Here is a 15,266-nt window from a genome sequence, read left to right as displayed (position 1 = left end):
CAAGGTGAGACAAGTCAAAGGAAAGGTGCTAAGCAGAAGTTCCCGCTATGCTCTTTTTTGTTATACAAGGTAATTTCAACTTTTGATTTTGATGACAGAATCCAATTAAGTTGGGCCTTTTCAACTGAAAATTCAGGCGGTTTTATCAAACGAGCTGTTAAAGCAATTTTCAAATGACTATCGAAAGTAATTACGCGATTGCAATTGGCGCGGCAACGCTCAATGATTGGTTTAAAAATCTCGCGCTAGTTCATCAAACAAAACCAAGCCCTTATTTGCACGCGCGATGTTTCCCGAGCTTTGAGCAAGTTACACGGAATTGCTACGAATTTGGATTGGTTCGTTGCGCTTTAGACACCGGCTGTGATTGGTCGCAGTAATTACTTTGGTATTTGTTTTACGACACTCAATTTAAAAACCGCCCTAAAAAAGGTGAATTCACCACCGGGACAAAGATTTGTGAGATGACGTTTAGAGTGTTAGTCCTTCGTCAGGGCGAAGACGACTAGGAATGCTCGCAAATAGAGAGCTTTAGATTCTAGGACGAGAGCGACTACGAGTACGAAATTTTCACATAGAACAACAGTGAGCGCGCGCAAACCAGCGTCATTTTGGCGGGAAAAACGTAACACTGTCGTCATTTTAGCACGACTGTACGAGGTTTTGCAAAAATATGGTCGTGTCAAAACAATTCAACTACAGGGTAGCAGTTTTGGCATTTTTCGATCAGCAAAAAGGCCCAGGTAACAGCAATTAGAATAACTGAGCAACCTATTCTGCTAAAAAAAAGAGTAGAATTAATCGTACGGGTCATAAATTTTCTAAGTATTTTCGCTAAAAACTACAAGTCAAAACTCGTACTCGTTCTCATCCTCGTTCTAGAATCTAAAGGCCCCTAATATTTCTTACGCTGGGTGGTAAACTTTATTCAACTCGTTTGATGAAACCTTAGTTTTATTCTTGTTTTACTTCGCAGCAACGCAGCACGACAGGTTCCTCTGGTGCTGTAATGTTTTTATGAGTACACTCATTTTCCTTTTATAAGAACCATTTATGTCCAGGATTGACACTAATTAGATGCACCGCACCCAATTTGGGCATCCAACACCAAGTGTCCCGTTAAGTCTAAGCCTCTGCTACCTATTTCCAACAATAAGGTTAGGGTTAGGGTTAGGGTTAGGGTTAGGGTTAGGGGGTAACCCTGCGATGGACTGGCTTCCCATCCAGGGGGTAGTAGAAATACCCCTAGTCTCTTCATGGTACAGAAACCGGGATAAGCTCCGACCTAATGGGCCACTTGGCTCGTAAGCAGACTTTATCTTTCTTACCTTTTATTTTATTTGCAGCAACTCTTTAATTTACAGCATGTCCCTTGTGGGAAACCGTATAGATGCGAGACTCGCATGGCTCGCATGACTCGCTGGCTCGCAGATTGTTCCGCCCCATTTTATGTCGGGGGCAATCTGTTTTTTTTCCCTTCTTCTGTTTTCGCGGCGCGCAAGACTGACACGCAGTCAATCGAACCTCTATCTTCTTTTCAATTTGTATTGGAAAATTCAAGGAGGTGAAGAGCGACACATTTCGTATAATAAACTGACAAATTTACTCATGTGACTCAAAGAAGAAAACAGTACTTATGCGAAAAATATTCTTGAATAGATTTTCGTTATCATCAAAGATCTTTCACCTCCGTGATAAAATTTTTGAGAGACGAAAGTCAAGTCTTGAGAAGAATACATAATACGTTGAATAGAATTTATTTTAAGCGAAAGGATTCAAGCTATAAAATCAGTACTCGGATAAGATATAACATACAAAGACACAACACTTCTTTGCTAAACACTGAACTTTTACATTGTATGCGTAGGTGTTGACCTCAGTTGTAAAATTACAGACTATACGCTTTCAATTCGGAGATACAAAATTCGCATATTTTCTTCCACTAAGCGGAGCCTCGTCTGTATTGTGAACGTGCTCCGTTTATCGCTTTTCATCTACTGTGGGAAGCAGCAATTAATTTGGTTTCCGCCGAAAACTGATTAATTCGTCATTTTTTACTCATCTTTGCCGGAAGGGTTCTTTTGGTGTTGCAAAGTCAAACTCTCACGAACAAGACAAAAATTCAGCCCAAATATTAAATTTGTACAAAAAAATTTTCTATAGTCTGCCAAAAGCTAAGCTTATCAATACAAATATATTTGAAAAAGATTCCTTTTCAATTATTGAGACAACGGTGAAATGAGAGAATCTTAAATTAACTTCTCCAAACGAAAACAAAAATCGCTACACCCTTCCGGACAAAATGACTTTCGTTTTGGATAAATTAAATACATTTCGGCTTAAAAGATTTGTTTCTTCCGTAGCGAAGAGGTGAATGATCGAGAATGACACCTTTTTGTTCATTTGCAAATTCCCAGCTGTCTCCCTGGCTATAATGTAGATTAAACAAGACTCTTATTTACTAAAGTTTACTTTACAAACCAATGAGAAAAACTCGGCGACTTCGCTTTTCTTGCACTTTTCGTTTCAGCCAGAAGAAAATGCGGCAGGTACAAATTCTGTAATTTACTAATTTGACGTATCGCGTGTTCCTTCCCTTGTTTATGTATATTTAAATATATATAACACGAAGGTTATGTTTTAATTTTCACGCCAATGGGGAGTGCCAAAATTCCTTACTCGATCAATTGCAGGGTCATTTGAATGAAAATACGAAGTGCCAATGAGACAGATCCCTGTTCCATTCCCAACACAAGCGCGATATTTTGTCAACAGGATACTCTGTGTTGCGGCAATGTCATATTCCTTTCTTTTTTCTCCCCTACTTGAAGTTTTTATCTTTAAAATTTTCGGCATTCTTTCCAAAATAGCCTGGAGCTTACAATTAATACGGAAAAAACGCTCGGAGTCGAAAAAAAGTGGTCTTTGTTGAAACCCCTTCGATTAAAAACTGAACTGGTCGTTTGCTTAGTTCCTTTAAAGAGTTTCATGATATTTTTATTCCCAACACTGACGAACTTTATCTCCCAGTAGAATCACGAAAACACAATTTTTTTGCAACTTACCAGGATTGAAAAGCGCTAGTGCTTTCAAAAGACAAAACTCGGCCCTGTCCAATTCCAGGTGGAGAAGTTTGCAAACGACCTCATTCATCTTTCCTATTTTATGAAGAACGTCATCCAGATGTTCAGAAGGTGTTTTTTCTACGACTTCGGCGACCAGAGGCGCTAACTCGAAAGGCATAGCCCACTGGACCAGGTTAATAACGAATATCTTGAACCAGTTTTCTTGCAGGAGTATGATTTGGTCGAAATGTGACAGTTCGGAAAAGTGACGAACATCCTTTGCCCAGTGAATCGACATAAATAGCAAGCGTGCGGCAATTTCCGTTGTATTCTCCAAAACGACCAGCTTTGGCGCAACGTTGGAACCTTCCACCGCGTATAAAGCGTTGTTTTCTTCTAAAGTCGACCTTGCCTCGTTCTTCGTTCGCGTTGTTTGATAAGGCTCAACTGCCTGAAGATGATGAACGAAATCAGACAATGAAGCAAAATCGGTCTCTCGTCGTACGTCGGATTTCATTTGTTGCCGTCGATTTCGTCTTCTTCCCTTTTCAAAATCTGGAGCTCTTGTTTGTTGAACAGCTATCAAAGGAAAACAAATTTAATCCTCGTAAGGTTTCTAAAGCAAACAATCACAAAATAAGAAAAATTCATTTTATGTTCGATTGCCACAATATATCAGAACTATGAATAAAGTTTTAAGGGCGTAGCCACTGAGTTGGAATAAAGGTCAAATTTTGGGGGTTTCACGGATCTTGAATCCTTTAGGTTTAAAGCACCCATGATTAGCTCTAAACCATATAACGGTTGAAACAGCAAAAAAAAAAAACAGAGTAACACCTAAAGAAGACGCTATTGTCGTTAAAGAAACTCTTAGTTTCGAATAAAGCGACGATCCACGACACAACGTTGACTTAATACCTTATTTTTCTGTCAACTTTATCGTAATATCAAACTGAAATTGGGCCTCAACTGGCTCAATTGGAGCACGGTTGACATTTTTCATCATTATTTTTCGTGGAAGTTTTTCGGAAATGAATGGATTTAATGTATGGCGTTAGCTAATTGATGAAGGTTCCTCAAAATTTGGTTCCTTTTAAGTTATCAAAGTTAAACTTCCGAATTCTATGGCCGAAAAAGGTGTTTAATGTCAACACGAGAGAGCTCAGAAATTAGTCCAGTTTTTGAAGGTTTCGATAATTTACCTCTGAATAATTTAATTACTTAATTTAGTTATGTAACATGGGAACCCTTGTTTGATTCGCTCTGTTCATATCCCTAGCATATTTGGGCGTAATTCAAACGTATTTCCTACTGCGTTCAAACTTTGCGAGACAATAAAATTATGAAAGGAAATAAACTCTCATGTAATTCTCACCTTCTCTTTTCATTCCGACCCTGAGACATTTCTTCATTCTGCAATATTGACAACTGTTTCGATAGCGTTTGTTTACCGGACAACATCCAGCCACTCTGCAAGTGTAATACAGTCGCTTCTTGATGCTTCGCTTGAAGAAAAGCTTGCAACCTTCGCAAGTATTTGCGCCGTAATGTCGTCCCGTGGAATGGTCTCCACACACACAGCAAATTTCCATTTCGATTATGAGCCGAATATCTCTCTGCTATTTAGATTAAACCGCCTTAAATAGCAAAGTTACGTTTTTTTCAGTTATCCGCGCGCAGAAATAGATCAGTACACTGAGAAGATCTTGCACGCCTGTAAAAGTGACCTAGCGATTCTATTACAAACGCCCCTCCGAATTTATATTACACACAGTGAATAATTTGTTATGACCATCAAGCTCAAAGCTGTGGCATATGTCATAATTGAGAAGAGGTTTTGATCTATGATTGATTCGGTGGCGCAATTATTAACATTGAACGCGCGCCCTCTGTTAATCTGTTTTTTCGGTCAGAACTGTTTTCTTTTCGCGGGCATTCGTTGAATATTTATACAGTGGCTTTTTTCTCGAAAACAATACGCTACCTTAACAGAAGGAAACAGCTTTAAGATGAACCCCTCAAAAAACCGTTGATCTTCTGTCTGTTGTTGTTTTTTTCATCGCTGAAAAAATGACTCTTCGCTTTTTTCCCCCCTTTTTAATTTATGACTTCGGGCACCAAGGGGTCTTTAACTCACGTTCGCACTATTTAAAAAGTAATACAGAACTTGTTTATTTAGATTTCCTGGCAACATCTAATTTTTTGCAGGCTCAAAGAAAAAGATTACTACTTAATAAGGACTTGATGGTGAAACAATATTCGCAGATGTCCGATTCGCACGGTATTTAAATAAAATGCTTCGATAAGATGCTCAGCCTTCCGCCAGAATAAGTGTAGCTACAATTTGTTCGTCTCAGAGTACTTAAATCGGTTCTTTTTATGTGAAAGATACATGCTTGATATGAAACGAAACAAAAATCAATTTAAAATGGATGAGAATAATGGCAGGATTTCCTGTGACGTCGGCCTCGAGTTGCTTTATGTGGAATAACTCAGCACAAAAGTTACAATAAAATGAAATCAAAACGACATTTACTTCACCGTGAATGGTACGTTTAGGTTAAACGTAAATTGTAATTTACAATAATCTCTAGAAAAATATATGGGACTTTTTCAAAACTGGCTAAACGGTTTGAAAGTATAATTTTCTATTTTACACCCCTGAGGAAAAAGATTGAAGTCTCGGTTGCAAAATGTCGAGGACCGCTCAGTTCCAAGGAAAAAGGCGAAACATTTTTCTTTTTTTTTTCTTTGGGTGAATAATACAAAATTAACATTGAGATAAACGAAGAACTTGTCGAAGTAGGGGGCTTTGAAGACATCAAATGAATTACAGGATCAAGGTGTATGTCAGCGAATGATAACAAAGGCCTTCCTTTTGAAAACAAGGGGAACCGCTTTCTTAATATTGGAGTTTGTATTATTGAAAATTCGCACGCTAGTTTGTTTTTTCTATTTCAAACCACATTATTTAAGACAGAAAACGTGACAGCAAGTGGAAGCTTCAGTAAATTTAATTCCTTTTTCACCTTATTTTCAATTCGCTTTAAAGTGACATTCAGACGTTTGTTTAAAAAAACGTGCAGAGATAGAAGTGATAGAAATAACGACTTTGTAATCAATTAAAAACACTCGACAAAAACACTTTGAAATAACTAATGAAACGGTACTTGCCAAAGACTCTTGACTCGCACGCTTTATGTGAGCGAGCAAATAAAACTGAATTCAATTGAAACGGCAAATAAACGACGATTTTAAATTAACAGACAGCGAGAGGTCATGTTTTTCGACCGCGAACGCGGGAAATTTTACTTAAACTACCAGCTGTGCATTCGCCAGCCATTAAATCTGCCACAAGAACTAAAGAAAGAATACAGGATATTCCCACTTTTTCTCTTTTTCGCGAACAACATTTTAACATGTACAACTTTAATTATACTTCGAATTGATGGTAGTTAAAATCCTTTTACCAAAAACAAACGAGAAAGAAATCAGTATGGTCGAATCGCATTACTGGCTGAATTATTTTGAATGTATATTTCATAAAAGTCGTGTAAATACATTTCAGTTCTACGATAACGCCAAAAAATGCAGCGACCCTGGCCACCATTAAGCTAACATTTTTTTTCCCTCTAGCCGATCAAATATATTGAGGATTAAAATTCATTCATTTAAGTTGATCTGTCAAATAATGGAAATTTTCACCAAGCTGGGACAAGATGTTCATTTTACTTGACAAACTCGTTAAATGTTTGTTTGCCTTCGGTTCTTCAAATTTTTCTTTTTCCAAAAATGAAGCGTTCTCTTTGGTTCTGAAAAGAGTGGTTAAAACTGAATGAATCCTTAACTCTTTTACCTGCTGTGAGGTAAATTAGTTGCCCAATAAATGTTATTTGAATTAAAACACGCCGTGCGTGCCTCCTCGGGCGTTTCATCTTCGTTTTTTTCACAAGCGCTTCACAGCTTGACGTCATGAATGAGTTTCATTTACAAGGAGCTAGTTTGCATGTCAAATATACAAAAAGTCAAATGGGACGTAATTAATATCTTCCACCTCGAGTCTGTCTGAAAATGGTCGAGCAAAGTGACATAAAAGTTAGAACTGAATTTTCGAAGACGAAAATTAAACTGTTTTAGAAAAAGAATCTTTTGCTTTGCGACCAAAAAAAAAAATTAACTCCGTCACTGAATAACATTTTATTTCAATGACTTCAATTCGCAGAGGTTGTAGCTCTTTTGCGTTGTCTTCAGTTTTATGCTAAACTGACAGCGTCGAAGAAGCTAGTGCTGTCAGGAATTATATTCATTTATATTACGTTGATTGGACGTCGTATTTTTGTGTGGTATTATTTTAAAAAAACGGGCATATTAACAGAAAGTGGTTTTGATTACAAAACGTCTGAGGAATACTTATGGAATTCGGTAGTGGTGAAAGAACGGAATGGGACTGCCGATTAATTAGGCAAAAGAGGACGTTTTCCGTGTTTCCATAACCTCATCTAAACACGAAGGGGAGTTGGGAGAATTCGAGACAGTTATACAAACCCATGGCAAAACGCAGTTGAGGGTTCGCGTAACTGTTGAGAATTTTCCCAACTCCCCCGAGTGTTTAGATGAGGTTATGAAAACACGGGAAAAAGTCCTCTATTGCCTTTATAAAATATTCCTCAAAGATAATTCGACAAATGCTGGTTTTTTACTTCTCGATTGAAACAGATTTTCTTGATACACACTCATATTTCCTACCAGCCAACCAAAACTCGCGTCTGACAATACATAACCAATCAAAATTAGTGTGATGTCACATCAGTGTTCCATACTCTCATCTAAACACAGCTATTGAGCAATGAGTGTGCGCGTACTATCCTAATTATTTTATAAAAGATGATAGATGCGTGTTTGAGTCGTATAATCGCCAGAGTCTGTCTCTATCTCGGTTTCGTCCAGTTCTCAAAATCATATCCCTACCGTAAAAGCAAGCAAAGAACCTGCGACTAAATCGCGCATGCTCAGCTTGAGACCATGGAATACTGGAGGCTAAAAGTGGCCTATTGCCGAGATCAAAAGAGATGACGATAATCACACTAAAGGAAGCGCCACAAAACAAGAATATTATTGGTTCAGTATAATTACATAAGTGATTATTGAAGATTCTCTGCGCTGATTGGCTGCCGTTGAGGTGATTATTGAAGATTCTCTGCGCTGATTGGCTGCCGTTAAGGTAATTATTACGCGATCATCACCTAAGCGATTTTTCAAAATGGCCGCAAGCCTTTGTCTTGGTGACAGACGAAGAAATTAATTGTTTTAAGGAAAATGCATATTTTTCAAATAATCACCTATGTAATTATACCTAAACAATTAATCACCGCAGGCTTGGCGAGTATCGGTGAAAAGAAATCTTGACTTCGCCTTCGGTGAATAATTGCTAATTAATGAGGAGAAAAAATCGCACTGAAGTTACTGCACGCATTCTGGTACATTTCTTTGCAGTATTCAGTCTCTGAATAAAACAAACAAACACGCAAGTTGAAATAAGTAAGAAAGAAATACCGAGAACGGAGGTACGGTGTAGCTTAAAAGTGACGTTCGAGGTATTATCGGACTTATTTCATGATTGTATCCCCATATTAATCTCGCAGAAACCTTCGGAAAACCATGTTTACAACACAAATCCGACAAAGAAACATTTATTGCATAAAAATTCACTATTTTTTTTTCTTTTTTTTTTGCGAGAGCGATTTTTTTGTGCGTGTCTAGGGCACTAGACTTATAGAACTGTACTCAACTATACTTGAATGGTCAAAAAGAAAAGTAATGCTGAGTAAGAGTATTTCTTCAAGAAGGTTCGACCCACCCACCCCCCTGGATCCAATCCTGAATCAGGTCGGTTTTAGACCGACAGTAAACTTTTTCATAAGGCACAGGGCTATTGCATGTCATGAGAGGCCTAGTGTCTTATGGGTAATAACCCACAATGCGCGTGGAGCACTTTGTTCGAGGCAGGAAATGATGAGAAGACCTCCAAGGGAAGATTTCGTGGATGCTCCTGCGAGAAGTTTTGTGGAAGTTGTGGGGCGTAAACCCTACTTAAAATGCAGCTGTGGTTCGTGCAAGTTTTATGTCAATATATTGCTCCTAAGTGTATATAAAAAAGTGTCACAACTGGCGTTCAAAACGACTGAATACGAACACGATGTACGACGAACAATGGAGCAAACACAACAATTACACCGCTAGCCGCGGATCGCAAAAAGTTGTTAAAGAAATTTTCTTTTTAATATTAAACTTTTGCTGACCCAGAATACTATGAAAAATTACTGCAAGCTATTGAGAGCAAATTCAAAGATGAATTAAATACTTCTATGTTCTAAAGTGATTCTGTCCTTCTCTCAAATATCATAAAGTTAGTTTTTAGAAATAAATGTTACCAGTTGTTTCTCACCAACTTCAGAACGTCCCAAGCTCATAAGATTTAAAGCACCTTTTTTTTCCCTTCATACACAGCTCAGTCCAACAAAATGTAGTGGCTCATTTGCCCAGAAACAAAATTTTCATAGAGTTTAGTGTCAAAGAATCTCAGCCAGGATTCGGTCAAATGGATAAGAGTGATTGTTATAGTACAAGGCGATTTCCTGCAGGCAGTTTCCTTCCTGGAAGATCACAAGTTCTTTTGAACGATACCAGCAAGAGGCTGGTCCAGAATACATTTACACATCACGCATCGGGTATTTAAGCCATCCATTGTGACTTTAAATCAGTCTAGGTCGGCACTCACTTAGCTTCAAAGTTTTTGTTTAAGATATGAATGTATATTTTACAGTTTCTGCAGGGCTCGTCATGGTAACTCAGTGTCCAAAGTTAGTGGCATGGCAGCAGGTGGAGTATGCGTTCCCTTTTTTCCCACACGGTTGTTTTGGGCTTCGTATCCGGCAGTGCTGCAATCTTTTCACTGTTATTTAATCTCTGGAGATAAATTCCCGTATTGACTTATTATACGAAAGTAAATAATGAAAAGAACTGTGTTGAGTTGAGCATGTTCGTGAAGACACGGGACCATGGATCTGGAGCCGGGTCCTATAGAGTTCGAGTACCGGTAAGTGCCCAGTACAGTTCTCTGTTCCCTTACTATCTTGAGATTGAAGGGATAAGTGTATGAATACAAAAACTCAACCGATACCGTGACCGAGAACTTGAAGGAAGGTATAGGTGTTTTCAAGCCTTTTCGGGGTGGGGGAGTGCATATTCAACCTACAATACTGTAAGTATCGAGAGCCTGAACATTTACGCACGCATGCGCTGACGAAATGTTTGAAGACGAGACGAGAGAAAAATATGCAGTACCTCCAGAAGTGGCGCTGGAGCGTCGTACCAAACGAGTCATCCCGGGATTTCGGCCCTGGCGATCACTTTTGGACGCAGTTGGCCCTTCGCTGCTTTCTGCTACCGACCCTCGCCTCCAGGTACGGCATTGAGGGAGGGATATGTCGGCCCCTAAACCATATGAGAACAAATCCCACGCCTACTCGCAGCTCCAAACCTCCCTTGTCATTACAATTTAACGTAAGATTTCGATGGCTTATATATTCAAAAGAAAAGTCATTTTATCTGTCATATGGTAGGCACTGGATCCGCAGATTACAAAGTGCACGCATGTGCCCTGACGAAGGTAACATACATGCATGCATAAAACTTTATTTCATCTCGAATTCAGAATAATATCTTCGAGACCTTGCAGCTAACATACACAATATATAAAGATACATAACTAAATATTAAATAATATTTAAAGGTATATTAATCAAAACGAAAAGCCGCTGTACAAAATCCATCCCTGGGTTAGTTTAAAACCAGTAAATTCAGTGGTACGGGAAAAATCAGGTAGCGCATTTTGCAACGTACTTAGTTAATACGTAAGGAAACGAACTAAGACCATAACTGGTTGTTCTAGGTTATGGAGGGACAGAATGTAATTTCCACGAAGATCATGCATAAGAAGAGAACGGGAGAGAAAAACGTATTTTTCATATATGCAGGACAAGCCTTTTCTTTCTTTAACTACTTTTATACAATAATATGAGGAAATTTGAATGCGCTTATTGCATAGAGATGTACAGTTTTACTTAAGTGGTAATCAAGTCTGTAATTTCCTGTTAAAGTGCAAAACGAGTCATTGTTTGTCATACCCGACTTTTGACCATACCACTGTTTACCCTCGTTAAGGACGGTGCCTACTATTGTATTGCGCATACGTTCTGCGCATCTCCAGATACTCGGATTTCCTATCGCTGATGCTCACTAATACAGGATTATTTTTGCGCAGTTTAAAAATATCCGGAGAAAGTAGATCTTAGTAAGTACTCTTGGTATTCAAAAAAGAAAATTGGGGGTAACCAGCATTTTTGAGAGATAATTAAGTTTCAATGTGAGAAAGAACGCCATACATGGCTTTGTATTTTACAGCTTTTTACAACTATTATTCAGGAATTATCTTTGAAAATGCGTGGTTACCCCCAATTTTCTCTTTGGATTTCAAAACACTTGTTAAGATCACATGCTGCATAATCACACACCGGGGCAAAAATATCTTTATTAGTAGGCACCGTCCTTAATTAGGTTAATTTAAGTATGGCACAAGGGTGAAATAAGAGAAGACCAGACACGCACGGTTCTTACGTTTACGTTTATGCCCCTGTAGAATCAACCGAAATCTCAACTCCTTGTCAAAAGTTAACCGTTCATCTCTAATATTTTTGGTACGCTACAATAGTGTCTGAGTATTGGTTCTGAACACTTTAATAGGCTCTATTCCCAGACGGACTGACATGATTATCAAGTGCAACGGTCAGCGTTGATTGACATATTTTATATACCAAGGAGTCAGAATAGCTATGCAAATATATTACGGCCCCTGAAGACGTTTCTTTCTGCGATAGGACTGACAAAATCAGTTGTAGCAAAAGAACAGTTTCATCGGCAATGGTTGGTGCTCTGCTTTTGAAAAACTCAGGCTGAAAACCTGAAAAATATAAAGCTAATGAAAACGACACCTGTTATTAATTAATGAAAAAAAACGACAAGTCTGTAATTTCCCTGTTTAAAGTGCAAAACGAGTCCATTGTTTGTCATACCCGACTTTTGACCATACCACTGTTTACCCTCATTAATTAGGTTAATTTATGTATCTGCACAATGGTGAAATAAATCAATGAATGCTTTCCAAATTCTGCTCCCTCTAATGCTTGTTATAAGGAAGAAATGTATAGGCTTGAAAATATGACAACGTAATTAGACTTTTGCAATCACTGGTCTGTGATGACATGGTTTCGAATCGTGAATCTCAACGGTTCACCATGGTGAACCGTCGGTGAGCTGAAAGATAAACAGTCATTTCTTTAAACAAACGATTCACCATGGTGAACCGTGCCGCAATAGCAGGAAATGTTACGGGATTTTTTTGATTTCACATTTACAAACTAGTTTAGATTACAACCTCGGGATAGGATGGTTCTTATGCCCGGAAAACTCTCTTTCCCCCTTACATATCGAGCTAAAGTATCTGGTGAATCGCACGGTGAATCGTTGACAATCACTTCTCAATTGCAATTTGCATACATTAAGTCCATTTTAATTTAATCATCCTGTAAATTCTTCTTGAGTTGGTACCAGCTCCACATCGGCACCACTCGATATATATTATTACCGAACCTCACAAGACGTCAGCGACCCCCACCTCTCTAGCTTTATTCCCTTCGCTAACCGTTGTCACGCCTTCAAATGCCAACATCAGTACCAGTGCAAGGAAGATCGCCCTTATTTCGCTCGATTCTCGTCTCGATAATAATTAAAGCCCCCGATGTCATGTGTACGCTACGTTAATCAAAGTACACAGTGTCAACTACTTTACATGGAAATGCGGTACACAGCATATTGAAGATGTTCCTTTACACACCACATAGTATTTATAATTATTTGGCCTTCTAAAAACTCTCCAACACATATTCCTTGATTATCATCATGTTCAGACCAACTGCCCACCTTTTTAAATACAAAGCATGCGAAGAGACATTTCCGTTTATCTTAGTAACAAGTTTACTTCTTTTCTAAAGAGAGACTTGACTTCTGATCTACACCTCTACAGATTTGCCAATTTCCTAGGATCAAGGTGTATGTCAGCGAATGATAACAAAGGCCTTCCTTTTGAAAACAAGGGGAACCGCTTTCTTAATATTGGAGTTTGCAATTATTGAAAATTCGCACGCTAGTTTGTTTTTCTATTCAAACCACATTAAATAAGACAGAAAACGTGACAGCAAGTTGAACTTCAGTAAATTTACTTCCTTTTTCACCTTATTTTCAATTCGCTTTTAAAGTGACATTCAGACGTTTGTTTAAAAAAACGTGCAGAGATAGAAGTGATAGAAATAACGACTTTGTAATCAATTAAAAACACTCGACAAAAAGACTTTGAAATAACTAATGAAACGGTACTTGCCAAAGACTCTTGACTCGCACGCTTTATGTGAGCGAGCAAATAAAACTGAATTCAATTGAAACGGCAAATAAACGACGATTTTAAATTAACAGACAGCGAGAGGTCATGTTTTTCGACCGCGAACGCGGGAAATTTTACTTAAAACTACCAGCTGTGCATTCGCCAGCCATTAAATCTGCCACAAGAACTAAAGAAAGAATACAGGATATTCCCACTTTTTCTCTTTTTCGCGAACAACATTTTAACATGTACAACTTTTAATTATACTTCGAATTGATGGTATTTGAAATCTCCTTTTACCAAAAACAAACGAGAAAGAAATCAGTATGGTCGAATCGCATTACTGGCTGAATTATTTTGAATGTATATTTCATAAAAGTCGTGTAAATACATTTCAGTTCTACGATAACGCCAAAAAATGCAGCGACCCTGGCCACCCATTAAGCTAACATTTTTTTTTCCCTCTAGCCGATCAAATATATTGAGGATTAAATTCATTCATTTAAGTTGATCTGTCAAATAATGGAAATTTTCACCAAGCTGGGACAAGATGTTCATTTTACTTGACAAACTCGTTAAATGTTTGTTTGCCTTCGGTTCTTCAAATTTTTCTTTTTCCAAAAATGAAGCGGTCTCTTTGGTTCTGAAAAGAGTGGTTAAAACTGAATGAATCCTTAACTCTTTTTACCTGCTGTGAGGTAAATTAGTTGCCAATAACTGTATTTGAATTAAAACACGCCGTGCGTGCCTCCTCGGGCGTTTCATCTTCGTTTTTTTCACAAGCGCTTCACAGCTTGACGTCATGAATGAGTTTCATTTACAAGGAGCTAGTTTGCATGTCAAATATACAAAAAGTCAAATGGGGACGTAATTAATATCTTCCACCTCGAGTCTGTCTGAAAATGGTCGAGCAAACGTGACATAAAAGTTAGAACTGAATTTTCGAAGACGAAATAAAATCTGTTTTTAGAAAAAGAATCTTTTGCTTTGCGACCAAAAAAAAAATTAACTCCGTCACTGAATAACATTTTATTTCAATGACTTCAATCGCAGAGGTTGTAGCTCTTTTGCGTTTTCTTCAGTTTTATGCTAAACTGACAGCGTCGAAGAAGCTAGTGCAGTCAGGAATTATATTCATTTATATTACGTTGATTGGACGTCGTATTTTTGTGTGGTATATTTTAAAAAACGGGCATATTAACAGAAGTGGTTTTGATTACAAAACGTCTGAGGATACTTATGGAATTCGGTAGTGGTGAAAGAACGGAATGGGACTGCCGATTAATTAGGCAAAGAGGACGTTTTCCGTGTTTCCATAGCCTCATCTAAACACGAAGGGGAGTTGGGAGAATTCGAGACAGTTATACAAACCCATGGCAAACGCAGTTGAGGGTTCGCGTAACTGTTGAGAATTTTCCCAACTCCCCCGAGTGTTTAGATGAGGTTATGAAAACACGGGAAAAAGTCCTCTATTGCCTTTATAAAATATTCCTCAAAGATAATTCGACAAATACTGGTTTTTTACTTCTCGATTGAAACAGATTTTCGTGATACACACTCATATTTCCTACCAGCCAACCAAAACTCGCGTCTGACAATACATAACCAATCAAAATTAGTGTGATGTCACATCAGTGTTCCATACTCTCATCTAAACACAGCTATTGAGCAATGAGTGTGCGCGTACTATCCTAATTATTTTATAA

At 38.1% G+C, this 15,266-nt stretch overlaps 1 protein-coding gene across 1 annotated transcript in view; it reads right to left on the bottom strand.

The window, feature by feature from the left end:
- The window catches only part of LOC137974686 (COUP transcription factor 1-like), a 6,627-nt gene extending 1,627 nt beyond the window's left edge, over positions 1-5,000 (bottom strand). Inside the window, exons 1-2 of the mRNA XM_068821624.1 lie at positions 4,441-5,000; positions 3,066-3,644 (exon numbers count right to left, since the gene is read on the bottom strand). Of these exons, the coding sequence (XP_068677725.1) occupies positions 3,066-3,644; positions 4,441-4,657 (796 nt within the window). The 5' untranslated portion in view covers positions 4,658-5,000. The remainder of the gene's footprint in view (positions 1-3,065; positions 3,645-4,440) is intronic.
- Between the last annotated feature and the right edge of the window lie 10,266 nt (positions 5,001-15,266).

Source organism: Montipora foliosa, chromosome 11, assembly GCF_036669935.1.
Source record: "Montipora foliosa isolate CH-2021 chromosome 11, ASM3666993v2, whole genome shotgun sequence".
NCBI classification, from domain to species: Eukaryota; Metazoa; Cnidaria; class Anthozoa; order Scleractinia; family Acroporidae; genus Montipora; species Montipora foliosa.
The sequence above is the reverse complement of the archived record's forward strand: the minus strand, read 5'-3'. Positions and strand labels throughout refer to the sequence as shown.